Below are 15,207 nucleotides of genomic sequence, written 5' to 3'. Positions count from 1 at the left end.
AGATATGTTCAGTCTAGAGGAACATCTACTTGGAATCTGGAAAATGTTAAATCTCATCCAGAACTTTTCTGCTATTTACTTTGCATGTATGTTTATATCTTTTTCTTATTTGTTAGTTGAGTTATCCTCTAGGTATTTGTGTGTTATTGTCTAACAAACAAATAGGGGGAGATTGTAAGTCATATGTCATAGCCTATTTGTATATTCGAGGATTCAACTCAACTCAAATAAGAATGTAATAAGTAAATAGTGGATCGACCGTCAGAGAGATCTCGCAAAGTAATATCTGTCAAAGGATTCAGAAACAAGGTTCATCTACAGACTTGAGGAGGTAATTCACTGGAAGAAGTTCAAGAAGTTGATCATGCCTCAGTGATATAAATCAAGATCGTGGATTTAATCAAGTGACAGAGATCTCGTCAGAGTATCATTAATTACAAGGATTTAATCTGAAGAAAATCAAAGCGTCAAAGTCAAGACATGAAGAAACATCACGGAAGTTAGTCACTCATGAACCAGACAGTACATCGAGTGTCAACGTTGAAGTGGTGAAATTGATTCATAATTCTCAGTGATTTTCAGAAGATATTCAGAAGAATGGATGCTGCTCAGGGTTAGTATTAATTCTCTATTAATTAATTAAGTCATATAATTTAATTAAGTAAATAAATTATATCTGCAAAGATTAATTTATTGATTAATTAAATTAATTGATTAATTAATTCATAATTAATTTTAGGAATTTTCAGAAGGTTAATTGGTTTAAAAACAGTCTTAAATCAGCAAGATAATTGAAAATGAACTAGCATGACAATCTGGATTGTCATACCGATTGTCATGCCAAGTCATTTCAATTGTCATACCGAAAGTTACACTAGAAAGGAGATTGTCTTGCTAGTTCAACTGATTGTCATACCGATAGTCATTGTAGTTCAATCAGATTGTCTTGCTAGTACAATTGAAAGTCCTACTGAAAGTCTTGCTGAGCCAAAGAGATTGTCCTACCGATTGTCATTGCAGTTCAAGTAATTTTGTTGGATTGCATACAAAAAGAAAAAGAAGCAGAAGACATTCACTAACTGAAAAATACAAGAACACAGCAGCCGCCTAAGAAATATTTCATTGTTCTCTGCTGAAATTCAAAGATCAATTTCTAGATTGCAAAGTTAAATCCAATCAACTAGAAATCTTTATCTTGTTCTTGTGTAACAATCTAGCGGATCAAAATCCCTAGAACTTAATCTCAAATCGCGTTTAGCATTTGATTCTAATTATTGCAAAAATAGAAAAAGTTCATGTCGAATTTATTCTAGATTTGTGATAATTGATTTGAGATTAATACCTTGTAATCGATACAGTTGTTGTAACACCTTTCAAGTTTAATAATATTTTTATTTAACTTGAATTTTGTTTCATATTTTTTATTCCGCATTTATTCGATTATTTGGTACTGTTTGTATTCAACCCCCCCTTCTACAAACACATTGGGACCTAACAATACACATGCATCTCTATCTTGTGTGCTTTATTCCATGTTTGACATGTCATGTGCTACTTGATCTTTCTCCTCGGAAAGAGGTTTGATCCTAGCTTAGATGATGTGGTTAATGCAAGCATGGTGGAGAAGTATAAGCTCCAAGCTTAAATCACCGAGGGGATTCTTTGTGAATGATCCTGATTATGATTTCAGTTACTTTGATGTGGAAACATTCCCATACCGCAAGATGGACAATGCCATGGCTATCGCTCCTAGGAGGTTCTCCTTAGGACTTAAGCACTGGTATGTTCAAACCTCAGGCATGCTTGTTATAGAAAAAAGCATGGTAGGAGTCGTAGCGGCAGCATCTAGTGCTGTTGCGAATGAGGACATTGTTATTCATGTGGATGATATTCCTTCCACCATGGGTTCTCCTCTCCAAGACTATCTTCTCTCAACCCCCGAGCATAGGGGTGTGCTTTCTAGAACTTCTACATCTTACATTCTTCATATGTGTTTCTTCGTGACTTCAACGATACTATGACTTTTATTTGAGGTATAAACCTCTGTAAAATCCTTGCAGCTTATACGAACCTATTTACTTATCGCACTATGCCTTGTTATTATCGTTTGACTTTCACCTTAGAATATTTTCATCTTGCAAAAGTTAAATCATCAAGGATCTTCTAACTAGAATGAAGTAACTCCAAAATTCCTCCCCTTGGGGGGAAACTTCTTCGGACGTGCCCTATGAAGTATATGGCACCTTCGGGAGGGTTTGCTTCTTCTCGCGTGTCCGGGAGCTATTCTTAATGCTCTTGAAATCTAGAATAAGATGATAAATAAACTCATAGCTCTAACAACTTTAAAAAAATGATCAATGTCGGAGGAGGACCTCTTGAGGTGCACCCTAGGGGTGGTGGAGCTTCCTCGGAAGCTTTGTATCTTCTTGTTTACTTGAACAATGTTCATATTCTTTGCTTGTTCAAAAATTGTATAAGGAGTGTAAGCATGAAAGAAAGAATCAAATATCAATATTCATTAAGGAACATTTGTCAATTTATTAAGAAATTATTTATCAAACATTTCTTAAGATATTTGAAAGAAATTATAAATCAGTATGAGCCGAATAAGATAATCATAAATTTTGAATAGAAGTTTATGGATCGAATAAAAGGCTTTAGATAAGTCTCGGTTTGGAGAAAATTATATCAGTGTTTGTCATACCAGAAATTCGAAGTGGAAAACTTAACATATTACAAGATATAACTTATTATTGAGAACTATTAGGTTATACGAATGGTAAAGTGATAATCAACACGTATTGTATAAACCTAATCTGTATTTATATATAATACAATTAGTCTATCAATTACAAAATATTTAATTACCATGAGAATAACTCAAGATAAAATATATACTAATTACCAAGAACCACAAATCTTTATCTCTTCATTAACAAACTGAATCATATCCTAACTTGTAGTAGAATAGATATACAAATTCTAATTCGCAACTTTTCTTTAACTTATGATAACTAAACTATGATAAAGTACCTAAATATTTTATAACATTAAATAACATTAAATATCGATTATTTCAAAAAATTTAAACAGAATCATTCACATCATTCGCCTAACGAGCGAGTAATAATATGGTCAATCTAGTCTTGCATATTTGCAAGTTTTCTGTCTTGTTCATGTGACAAGTTCTAAGGCCTAGTTTTCTTGTTTTCAAATTCAGTAATATGTCAGCTTCATCATCATCAACAATGAGTCTTGAACAGATGTATGCAAGGTTAGCATTGGAAGAGGAAGAGGAAGGTGAAGTTGTGGTTGAAGGTAATGTGGAATCACCGGGTGGGGAGACGTATGTACTGATGGGAAGATTTTTAACAGATAAGAATATTAATTTTCAAGCAATGCAGACTGTTCTGGCCTCATTATGGCATCCAAAGGAGGGAGTTGAGATTCATGATTTGGGAGGACATCGCTACTCTTTTGTGTTTTTTCATATCTGGGATATACAGAAAGTCATAGAAGGAGGACCTTGGACTTTTGAGCAGAGTTTGTTGGTGTATCACAGGTTACAAACAAATGAAGATCTGAATTTAGTGCCTCTTAACAGTATGGAAATCTGGTTACAGATTTACGATATTCCTAAAGGATTGATGTCAGAGAAGGTGTTGCAGAGCATTTCCAATTATGTTGGAAAGTTTGTTAAGACTGATCCTATCAATGTTAAGGAGGCAGGGAGATTGTAAGCTCGAGTTAGAATAATGATGGATTTGACTAGGCCTCTGAAGCATAGAATAAAGATTAAAAGAAATAGTGGAGCATGGAATTGGGTGAATTTTAAATATGAAAGGTTGAGCTTATTTTGCTTCGTGTGTGGTATCATTGGCCACTCAGACTTGTGAGGTAGTGTATGCTAATCCTCATAAAGAAATTGAACGTGCACACGGTGTTTGGTTACGAGCTCCAGGAAAAAATGCCAGAAATCAAATGGTAACTTCACATTGACTGAGGAATGGAAGACACGGAGGTGAAGCTTGGCGATGTTATGCCGGTCAGAAAGAAGCAGCAACCATCGCGTATGGCAGTCAAAAGGTGGAGACGCAATTCATGGAGACTGAGGGGGTAGTATCCGAAATTCCAGGTAGAGAAAAGGGGATTTGTTTTATTTAAAAAATACAAGGCAATAAAGATCAAGATGTCATAGCAAAAAATCAGGGATATGAAACGGGACTGAAGGATTTTGAATTTGAGACAACTGTGAATGATGCTAAACGTAAGCGGGTTGGAAATTTAAATGAGGAAGGAAATAATGGGCTGGTTGACAATAATGGGCTCATCACAGATAATAAATTAATGGAGAATATTGATATTGAGAATAACATTGGGCCAAAAAACTTACTAGAGGCGGGACCTGTTGCACAGGCCCGCCTAGGACAATGAGTATTATAGCATGGAATTGTCGTGGGTTGGGTAACCCAAGAATAATTCGATTCCTTAAAGAAATTACCCACACAATAAAACCAACTATTATTTTTCTATCAGAAACATTAGTTAAAAAGAAAAAATAGCTGAAAGTATGTAGAAAGATTAATTTTTTGGAGTGGTGGGTTGTTGATGCTCAGGGCCGTAGTGGAGGACTGGCTCTAATGTGGAGAACTGAAGGAGGGTGTAAGGTTATTGATAGTGGAAACCATTACATAGATTTTGAGGTTGCAAATAATCAATTGGGGAGGTGGCGATATACTGGTTTTTACGGATGCCCTGAGAGAGGAAGAAGGACAGAAACATGGAACTTGTTATGGTCGTTGGCTGCGAGATCAAACCTACCATGGTGCGTTATAGGAGATTTTAATGATATGATGTTCGTGGATAAAAAAAGAGGAGTTAATGTGCAACCACAATATCTTTTGAATGGATTTGTTTATACGGTAAATGATTGTAGATTGTTTAACCTGAGGTTTAAAGGAGAAAAATTTACGTGGAAAAAATCACGGGGAAAAGTAAACTGGATACAAGAGCGGCTTGATAGAGGATTTGCTACTCAAGCATGGAAAGATTTGTTCCCCGATGCAGAAGTTAACGTTCTTGAGATGACAACGTCTGACCACATACCCTCGTACCTTCATCTTAATAAGAAAATTTATGTACCTAAAGACAGAAGGTTTATGTTTGAGAATACATGGCTGCATGAAAAGGAATGCGTCAATGTTGTGAGGAGAAGCTGGGAGTTTACGCATGGGAGAAGCATAATGGATAAACTAACCTACTGTGGATTACAACTTTAGCAATGGGGTGGGGGTGTTTACAAGGAATCTAAGAATAAAATTCAGGGATGTAGACATCAGTTAAAGAAGTTCCGTAGTAGGTGAGATTCAGTAGGGATTGAGTTATATAATAGTGCATGTTGGGAATATTTAAAATCTTTGGAGAAATAAGAAATTTACTGGAAGCAACACTCGAAACAGTTCTGGCTGCAGATGGGGGATCAGAATACTCATTTTTTCCATAGCTATGCTACATCGCGGAGAAATAATAACAAGCTGCAATGTTTAAAGAATAGAGATGGTCAGTGGTGTGTTACGAATGAGGGGGTCCAAGAGGTTGTATTGGACTATTTCTCACAGCTTTTCCAGTCTATTTCAAGAGGAGGAAAATTATCTTCTAATGAAAGAGTGGCGCAGCTCTCAGACATGGAAAATACGAAGTTGATGGCGGAAATTAATAAGAAGGAGGTCAAAATAGCCATGTTTTCTATGCATCTGGATAAGTCTCCGGGCCCGGACGGGTTAAATTCTGCATTTTATCAGTCATTCTGGCATATTGTAAAAGAGGATGTAGTGGAGTTCTGTAAAAAAATCATGGTTACAGGGGAGTTTCCAGAACTGGTAAACCGGACACTAGTGTGCTTAATACCAAAAGTAAGGGAACCTCAAACAATGGCAGAGCTTCACCCTATCTCGCTTTGTAATGTACTGGTACGTATATTATCAAAGGTACTATCTAATCGATTGAAGGATTTTATTGGGTCCGTTATATCACATAAACAAAGCGCTTTTATCGAAGGGCGTTTGTTAACTGATAATGCACTTCTTGCTTTCGAAGTGAATCATTTTATGAAGCATCGTACATAAGGGAAGACTGGCATAGCTGGTTTGAAAATCGATATCTCGAAGGCTAGAATGGGATTTTTTACAAAACATGATGGTGAAATTTGGGTTTCATATGGGTTGGATAGAAAGAATTATGAAACTGGTTTGTTCAGTAACATATACATTTATACATGATGGTGAACAGTTTGGGGAGGTAGTGCCTCAACGTGGATTATGCCAAGGTGATCCAATCTCACCATACATTTATATACTGTGTACTGAGGGACTCAGTTCGATAATTTAAAGGAATGAGGATGCTGGATTGCTGCATGGTTGTAGGGTGGCAAAAAATGCACCTGTGATTTCACACCTACTCTTTGCTGACGATTGTTGCTTCTTCTTTAAGGCAGTGAAGGTTGAAGCTAGTGTAATGAAGAGAATTTTAAATCAATATGAGGAGATTTCAGGTCAGATGGTAAATTACAATAAATCCATTGTTACTTTCTCTCCGAACACGGCTATATGAGATAGGGAAGAAGTATGTAGCCAGCTGGGTGTCCAAGAACATGCGAGGCCAGGAAAATACTTGGGGTTGCCAATGTATATTGGTAGAGGAAATGCGGAGGCATTTAATTTTCTAACTGAGAAAGTAGAACAAACATTGCAGGGGTGGCGGACAAAGAAAATTTCGAAGGGAAGGAAGGTACTGCTGTTGAAAACTATAACACAATGTATTCCGAGTTTTTGGATGAATTTGATGCTTATCCCAAATGAAGTTTGTGTTAATATAGAGAGGAAGATTAATGCATACTGGTGGGAGAATAATGCAACAAGTAGAGGCATTCGGTGGATGGCCTGGGATAGATTATGTGAGGTAAAAGAGGCAGGTGGTCTGGGTTTTAAGAGACTAAAAGAGTTCAATTAAGCAATGCTTGGGACGAAAACTTGGCGAATTCTTAATAATTGCAACCCATTAGTTACGAAGTTAATGAAGGCAAGATATTTCCCGAACACAGATTTTTTGAATGCTTCTCTGGGCTCTAATCCTAACTATATATGGAGGAGTATTATTGAATCTAAGGATGTCATTCAACAAGGTTGCAGGAGAAGAATCGGAGATGGGAAAAGTACAAAAATTTGGCAGGTGCAATGGCTGCCATGTCAACAAAATGGTTGTTTAACTACTGAGATGCCCGAGGAGCTATAGAATGCTAGGGTATGTGATCTTTTTTGAAATGCATCAGAGAAGATGGAATAGTGACATACTGCAAGACTTGTGTAATGATAGAGATCGTAATCTTATATTGCAGGTGCCTATCCCTAGTTGCAGCAGGAATGATGATGGTTTTGGTTGCGGGATGATAAAGGTGAGTATACAGTGAAAAGCTGTTACAGGAAAATCCATGGGGAACTGGAATGTGGTGACAGTTGGTTTTGGAAAAAATTGTGGAAACCTAATGTACCTATTAAGGTCACAAATTTCTTATGGAGGGCTTGATGTGGTGTGCTACCTACTAACATGGCACTTATAGAGAAACATGTAAATGTGGATTCTGTGTGTCGTTGGTGTCAGGTTGTAAATGAAGATGCTGGTCATGTTCTTTTTGGTTGTTGCTTTGCAAAGGAAGTGTGGAAAGTGATGGGTCATGATCAGCTGGTTACGTGTACAAGTACAGATACAGTTATGGATGCTTTAAAACGGATTTTCAGCAAAGGAACTAGTGAACAGTGTGTACTGAAAGGTCTGGTATGTTGGGGGTTGTGGTGTAAGCGAAATAAATGGATTTGGGACAATATCAATATATCAGTTTTTGGGGTTAAATCGACTGCATACAGTCTACTAATAGAGTGGAAACAGATGTTAAAAGAAAAGGGGAATAATGGTAGTACATATTCTACTGCAAATAGGAAGTGGACTAGACCTCCAGATGGATGGCTGAAAATAAACACGGATGCAGCTTGTAAATATGGTGGAACATATATTGGTGTTGGATGTGTTGTGAGAGATGATAGGGGACAGTTTCTTCGAGCTCGTTGTAGTACAGTGCGGGGATTAAACCAACCAAAAGAAGTAGAAGCTATAAGCCTTAAGGAGGCTTTGGCCTGGAATAAGGAATGGACAAATATGAAGTGCATATATGAGACTGATTCCAAGGTGCTAGTAGATGCTATTAATGTTAAAAGGGGTAAGTCTTATTTTGACACAATCATTGATGATTGTGTTGGGTTATTTCAATACTTTGAACAAGTGTCAGTAGTTTTTGTGTCAAGGTCAGCGAATACTGTAGCTCATAAGTTAGCACAGGTTGCTTATTCCGAGTCTGATCTTCGGGAGTGGTACATCAGCGCTCCTGACTTTATCTCTTGTAATTTGATTTCGGATGCAATTTGATATATGCAACTACTTATTTTCAAAAATAAAATATCGATAACTTCAAGTATAACTAGCAATCTCCCCTAACTTGTGCATTATAACTTATAAACAAGTGTTTAAATTAAACTTCATAAATTAGAAAAAAATGAAAAAAGGAATGATTTTTAATGAAAATAAACATATAAAATTGTTGGTTGTAGCATTTTTACGTAGGTACATAAACTGTGATCCACAATCTGCGATTAATATAAATAAAATAAAACGCGTTAATTAATAATCAAATCCGTAATTGAATCAGAATTATTATTTCGCCAAATCAATTATAATAATTCGTAATGAAAAACGAATTTAAAAGCCCAAGCCCAGTGGAAATTAAATTTAGCAAAACTAGTCCGTAATTATTCGGGCCAATTTTCTGCTACATTCGTGCCCGCACGTCGCACACGCGGGCAAGCTCGAAGGCTTGGCAAGTCTCGGATTGCCCCTCGAAAACCCAAGATTTGCACCCCTTGCGCGCAGGTAGGTGTTGCACCAATACATAAGTAACACATTTGAACACTACATAAGTATTTTACTAAATAAAACTATGCATTCTCCTTTGCAAATTCATTGTGGGACTTTCATTATTCTACACAAATTTTCACGACTAAGGGACTAATTTTGGATGATCATATCTCATCCATCTCTTAGTCATTTTGAGTGATTCAAAGTGTCTCGGAAAGTTCTCGCGGAGGAGAACACGTTCCAAGTGTCACTTATCGCGCGCACGCGACATTCGTACACTCAAATTATGGCTCAAATTGACTCGACAATGTGGGGCTACTACCCACATTTTCCAACATAAACTACTATCTCTTACGTGTCTCGCGAAGCCTGTTATGATGAAGATTAGAAGATATGTATTGGTAATAGATATACATGTATGGCTCGTCCATACGTGAGGGTTATTTGATAAATTTGAAGATTGGTGAATGGTGAAAATATATGGGCATATGTACGCTTGGGGGAGGGTACCCGGCCCTAAATGAGGTAATGTTGTGTTTACTTTTGATCTTTATCCAACGAAAAAGACCATCATTTGCGTGCATGCCTTTGGTTATTATTTGTGTTGCCAACCCTTTGATCATACAACTGACGCCCCCCCCCCCCCCCAAACTGCCTTAGATAAAGAAAAAAACAAATCTAATAGTGTCTGACCGGACCACATCCACGTGTCTATCTCTTTATCTACTCAATAAATGGCATGTTCTGTTACTTTCCACAAAAGCAAGGTCAACAACTATAAGGCTACAATTCTATAAATTGGAGGGGCTCAGCTTTCATAGTTTCATCTGTTTTATTAAACTTAAGTTTGTAAGTTAAGGAGAAGGAGACATGTCAAACAGCTGCTTGAGTACTAGTAATGAGGTCGAAGATGAGACGGGTGAAGTACTAGTCAATCACTACTATCAGGAGGATCATGTTGTTGTTAAGCCTACCACCGGATTAGAGAAACAGAGAACAAGGCGCAACAAGAAGAAGAGCAGAGGGGAATCATCCGGATTTAACAAGAAGAGGAAGCTTAGTGATGAGCAAGGAAACATGCTGGAGCTTCATTTCCAAACTCAACATAAATTGGATTCCCAAAGAAAGGATAGAATTGCTTCTCAACTTGGGCTTGATGCCCGCCAAGTTGCAGTTTGGTTCCAAAACAGAAGAGCTCGGTGGAAGACCAAGAAGCTCCAGGAAGAATACTTGCGATTGAAGACTCAACATGAGTGCACTGTGTCCGAAAAATGCCTACTCAATTCTCAAGTAAGTTTAATTTTGGTTCTTCCTGTACCCCCCCCCCCCTCCCCCCTCCCCCCTCCGATTTGCTAGTTATGATTATTCAAGTGGTGTTCCAATAATTGATATTCGCCTGCTTACTGCAGTACCAGAACCATAAATCAAGTTTGAAGTTATCCTACACTTTTAACAATAATTACAAGCATAGAAGATTAATTTATAAGTTAGGCAGCAGAAACTCATTCAATTCATTTTTCAGGTTCTAAAACTTAAACAACAACTCTCCGAGACCGAAAAGGAAAAACAGAAATTATTAGAGCAAAGCAACAGGGGTTTAAGCAACAGCCCAAGTTCATCAATTTCAGCAGGAGTTACAGAGCCCCCTTTGCTTGGAGAGTTTGGAATGGCTGGACTACTGGAAAGCATGTTTTGTGCCAATGAAAACAATTATGATGCTCATGGAATGGACTACTGGCCTAACTTGTATGATATGCAGTTATACTAATTAATTCAGCTTGTAAATATCCATTATCCACTGTATATCCGTATTGGCCCTTCTAGGCTAGAGTTCATAGCTGTAGATATAAGAGAAATATTTCGGAACAACATCACTATTGTTTGATCAGTAGTATATTAAATGTGTCAGTCTTGTAATCTTTCCATAATATATAAATTATTGTTTAACCTTGCTAGTATTAATTTTCCAGAACAACCTAATAGGTTCCATAAGCTTAGTAAAGCTAAGGAAATGAGGTTGTTACGAAAACTGCACAATTTCAGTGATTTGTCAAAAGCTTGGTACATGCAACTCCATGACATATCTATTCTCTATCACGTCAACAAATCAACAATTTTTATTTCCATATTAATCCAGATAAGAAATCCAATGCGAGAACCGGTTATTTACTATCAACTAATTCAAAAATATTATTTTGCTTTTGTGGGGCTGAGGCGTTTGGAGGAGACCAGGCCAAGGAAAGGCCTGGGCCATAGAGTTAAAAGAGGCCCATTAAGGAGTATTATAAATAGAAGGGGGCTCTCACTAAAAAAGGGGTTGGCAAGTTAGAACAGGGGGCTTTAGCTTAGGGTCAACAGTGACGCTATAAGGAAGGCAACTATCTCAAACAGTGTTCATGGAAGAAGACAGTCTGAATTGTAAATACCGGCAAGAGATGATGAAATAGGTGCACGAGGCTCAAGCCCCGGGAATCAAAGAGGTAGAAAGCATCCAGAAGAAAGCCGATCTAAAGGCAAAATCGGTGTTACAACCTCAAACATTGTTGTTTGAGCAGGAGGACATCATCTCGGTAGAAAGGCCAACTCAGTCAGATCCTATCGATCGGAAAAAATGACCGAAAGGCCGCAAGAAAACTCTTGTTGAAGCCTCTACTGGACAAAAAGTCTTATCCAGTGATATGCACTTACATCTTGATTGGAAACAGCGATATAAAAGCAAAGGTGAAGAATAATGATGTAATAATTCCAAATGAGGAAGACGCAGAGCTAAAATCGCTCGAAAAAAAGCGTAAGTTGATTACAGAGAAGATCAGGCGAAAAAAGAAATAATGCGTCTATATCATGAGTTTTCTGAGGTATTGAAAGATTGCAAGTCACTGGAGTATCAGAACGAGGAGCATGACTCCACATGGATCCCATCTAAGCAATCAACATTCTCTAAATATGAAGAATCAACATGATCTCTTTACTCAAAAAGGAAACATGAGAGGGCGGATGATGATGAAACTTCCAAAGAGGAAGATAATCAGCACGGGGGTTCGAAGCGTCGTTAGACCTCGAAACTCACGAAGCTTGCAGATGACTTGTCTCTGATCAAAAACTATATTCGAACGCAGAGCGGAGGCATCAAAATAGCCTCTGAAAGCCCCCTCTCAGTTAAAATTAAAAACGCCAAAATTAACAGGGATTTGAAAGTACCTCTTATTGACTCCTTCGACGGATCTACAGACCCGTCATACTTCATCAACTTATTTGATGGAAGGATGGACTTCTTTGGCCACTCTGAGGTAGCTCGTTGTCGGTTCTTGTCTACCTGTCTTAGGGGCACATTATTAGATTGGTTTAATAATCTACAGCCTCGATCAGTTGACTCTTGGTCTATTTTGAAAAGTAAATTCAGGACTCGCTTCTCTAGTAACAAGCGGGGAGGAAAAATAACGGCCTCACTCATCACAGTCTATCAACGCTCAAATGAAAGTTTAAGAGCATATTTGACACGTTTCAGAGCCCACATTGCTGAAATTACTGACCTCGCAGACCCATAGCCTGTTAATAATCTCATTGCAGGCATTGAAAGATCGCGACACATCCAACTCCTCGAAGAACTCTTCGAGAAAGAACCCAAGACCTTACAGAAAGCAATCAAAACTTGAGCACAGATTAACTCTCCAAGAGGCCATAGGGAGCATTCTACATTCCCAATCCCCAAAAGCTCAGCATAATCGAAGACCTAGAGACTATGAAAAAAGAGAGTATCGAAGCCCTCGACAATCAGAGAGAATTTACAGTTCTAGAGCCTTGCAATTGAGCTTCAATCATTTGCTAGGCGTATGGTTGGTTTGTGTGCACCATCTTCCGGTTGTGAACGCAATTGGAGTACATTTGAGTTTGTAAGTGCCTCCTCTCTTTTAAAGTGTTTATTGCCAATTTGCAACTATTTCTACTATTGTTGGCCTAATTACATTTAATTAATTTAGATACATATAAAGAAGAGGAATAGGTTGGAACATCAACGTTTGAATGACTTGGTGTATGTAATATAACCGGAAGATTGATTCAAGATTCAAAAAGAGACGTGAGCTAGGAAAGAAATTTGATCCCCTTGTATTTGAGGACTTGGAATGGGCTAATGAGTGGGTTGGCGTTGAGGATAGTGTTATATATATTTGATAATGTCATGTCTAATATGATTTGTGTTTAGTTTTCAGATTTTACTTAAACAGGACAAATCAGTACTTAACTGGAAATCAGCACTTATACTGAAGTCAGAACTTAGGTAGTCAGAACTTAAGTTATCAGGAGATATTTATCAGAAGATAATATCAGGACTTAAGAAGACTTTCAGATAAGGAAGGCGGCCGATTGAAAGGAAAGAAGATCAAGACAAACGCAAGAAGAGATATGCATGAAGAAGGAATTCTATGAAGAATAGAATACTTCGAAGAAAAGATATCTAATTGATATATTTTAGGAAGCAGAATTATATTCCATATCAATTAACAATTATCTTGTAACTGTGTAGTATATAAACACAGACATAGGGTTTACACTATATGTGTTATCATTATCGAGAATAATATTCATTGTAACCCTAGCAGCTTTCGTGATATTTGTTCATCACTGAGAGAGGACAGTTCCATATTGTAACAAAGTTCATTATATTAAATTAAGTTTGTTTTCTGTTACTTGAGTTCTTTAATCCGATTTGATTGTGCTAAACACTGTATTCAACCCCCTTCTACAGTGTGTGTGACCTAACAAGTGGTATCAGAGCCGATCTGTTAACACAAAAATAGTTTAAGATCCAAAAACAATCATGTCTGAAGAAGAAACTCCAATTAAGCCCACCAAGACTGAAGAACCTCCAAAGACTCAAATCCATAGTCGATATGAGACTATTAGAGTTCCCATACTGAAACCATCTGAATATTCCTTACGGAAGGTGAGGATGTCTATGTTTCTGGAAGCTACTGATCCTATATACCTTGACAGAATCAATGAAGGACCACACAAGCCAACCAAACTCGCTGTTGTAGTTGTAGGTCAACCAGCAAAGTCTGTACCAGAGGAGAAGAGTGATTACACTGCTGAAGATATCTCTTCAATTGCTAAGGATGCTAAGGTACGACACTTGCTGCATAGTGCCATTGATAATGTCATGTCAAACAGGGTAATTAACTGCAAGACTGCAATGTAGATATGGGATGCTTTGGAGACAAGATGCCAGGGAACCGAATTAGTTAAGAAGAACATGAAGACAATACTCACTCAAGAGTATGAACACTTTGACTCAAAGCCCGATGAGTCATTAACTGGTTTATATGACAGGTTTGTCAAACTCTTGAATGATTTGTCACTAGTCGACAAGGAATATGATCTTGAGGATTCAAATCTTAAATTCCTGTTAGCACTTCCTGAAAGATGGGATTTGAAGGCCACCACTATAAGAGACAACTATAATCTTGAAGAAAGAACTCTTGATGAAATTTATGGGATGCTCACGACTCATGAACTTGAGATGGAACAAAGAAGCAAGAGGAAAGGAGGGAAGTCAAGGATAGTTGCTCTTAAGGCTGAGGAGGAATCTCCCAAAACAGCTACCTCAAGGAAAGGCAATGGAAAAGCTCTCATCAGAAAGTCTGATACTGAGTCATCAAGTTCTGATAGTGATGATGACTCAGAAACTGAAAGCTTGCCTGAGGTGGATGCTGATGAAGAGATGATGAAGCTGTGTGCTCTTATGGTGAAAGGAATCACAAGGATTGCATACAGAAAATTCAGGAAGGGAAAGAAGTTTTCCTGGAAAGGTGCAAGTTCTGATAAGAAGAGTTTCAGAAAATCTGAAGGCAAAGGAAGGAAGTCTGACAGAGGAGATTACACAAATGTCAAATGCTATAACTGTGGTGATAAAGGCCACATATCTCCTGATTGCAAGAAAGTGAAGAGTGACAAAGGCAAGGCTCTTGTCACAAAGAAGAAAAGCTGGATAGACACTTCAGATCTTAAAGTGAGGAGAACTATGCCTTGATGGCAAATGTTGATAGCAGTTCTGATGCTGCTGAGTTAAAGGTACCTCAAACTACTTATGCCTTTCATACTGATGATATTAATGAGTTGAGAAGATATCTTAAAACCATGTTCATTAGTTATAGAGATCAAACTTTAACATGTGAAAGATTAACTTCTGAAAATCTTGCTTGTAAAAAGAGGAATGACTATTTAGAAAAAGAGTTAGTCATGTTCCAT

General features: G+C 37.6%; 2 protein-coding genes across 2 annotated transcripts; both read left to right on the top strand.

Annotated features, from left to right (window-relative positions):
* Nucleotides 1-4,640: 4,640 nt before the first annotated feature.
* LOC141689683 (uncharacterized) lies at nt 4,641-5,279 on the top strand. Its single transcript, XM_074494041.1, has one exon. It carries the CDS (start codon nt 4,641-4,643, stop codon nt 5,277-5,279), a length of 639 nt encoding a protein of 212 aa, XP_074350142.1.
* A 4,358-nt stretch (nt 5,280-9,637) lies between these two features.
* LOC141689146 (homeobox-leucine zipper protein ATHB-40-like) lies at nt 9,638-10,919 on the top strand. Its single transcript, XM_074493331.1, has 2 exons — nt 9,638-10,251; nt 10,484-10,919. Exons 1-2 carry the CDS (start codon nt 9,832-9,834, stop codon nt 10,727-10,729), a joined length of 666 nt encoding a protein of 221 aa, XP_074349432.1. The 5' UTR covers nt 9,638-9,831; the 3' UTR covers nt 10,730-10,919.
* Nucleotides 10,920-15,207: the final 4,288 nt, after the last annotated feature.

The sequence above is a fragment of the Apium graveolens genome, chromosome 10, assembly GCF_009905375.1.
Source record: "Apium graveolens cultivar Ventura chromosome 10, ASM990537v1, whole genome shotgun sequence".
Lineage (NCBI taxonomy): Eukaryota > Viridiplantae > Streptophyta > Magnoliopsida > Apiales > Apiaceae > Apium > Apium graveolens.
Note: the sequence above shows the minus strand (reverse complement) of the source record. Positions and strands in the feature narration are given on the sequence as shown.

What these genes read in the sequence shown, in the direction of transcription:
- LOC141689146 (XM_074493331.1), top strand. Translation starts at nt 9,832, where the DNA reads ATGTCAAACAGCTGCTTGAGTACTAGTAATGAGGTCGAAGATGAGACG. An exon ending in AATGCCTACTCAATTCTCAA is followed by an intron (nt 10,252 to 10,483) that starts GTAAGTTTAATT and finishes TTCATTTTTCAG; the next exon opens with GTTCTAAAACTTAAACAACA.
- LOC141689683 (XM_074494041.1), top strand. Translation starts at nt 4,641, where the DNA reads ATGTGGAGAACTGAAGGAGGGTGTAAGGTTATTGATAGTGGAAACCAT.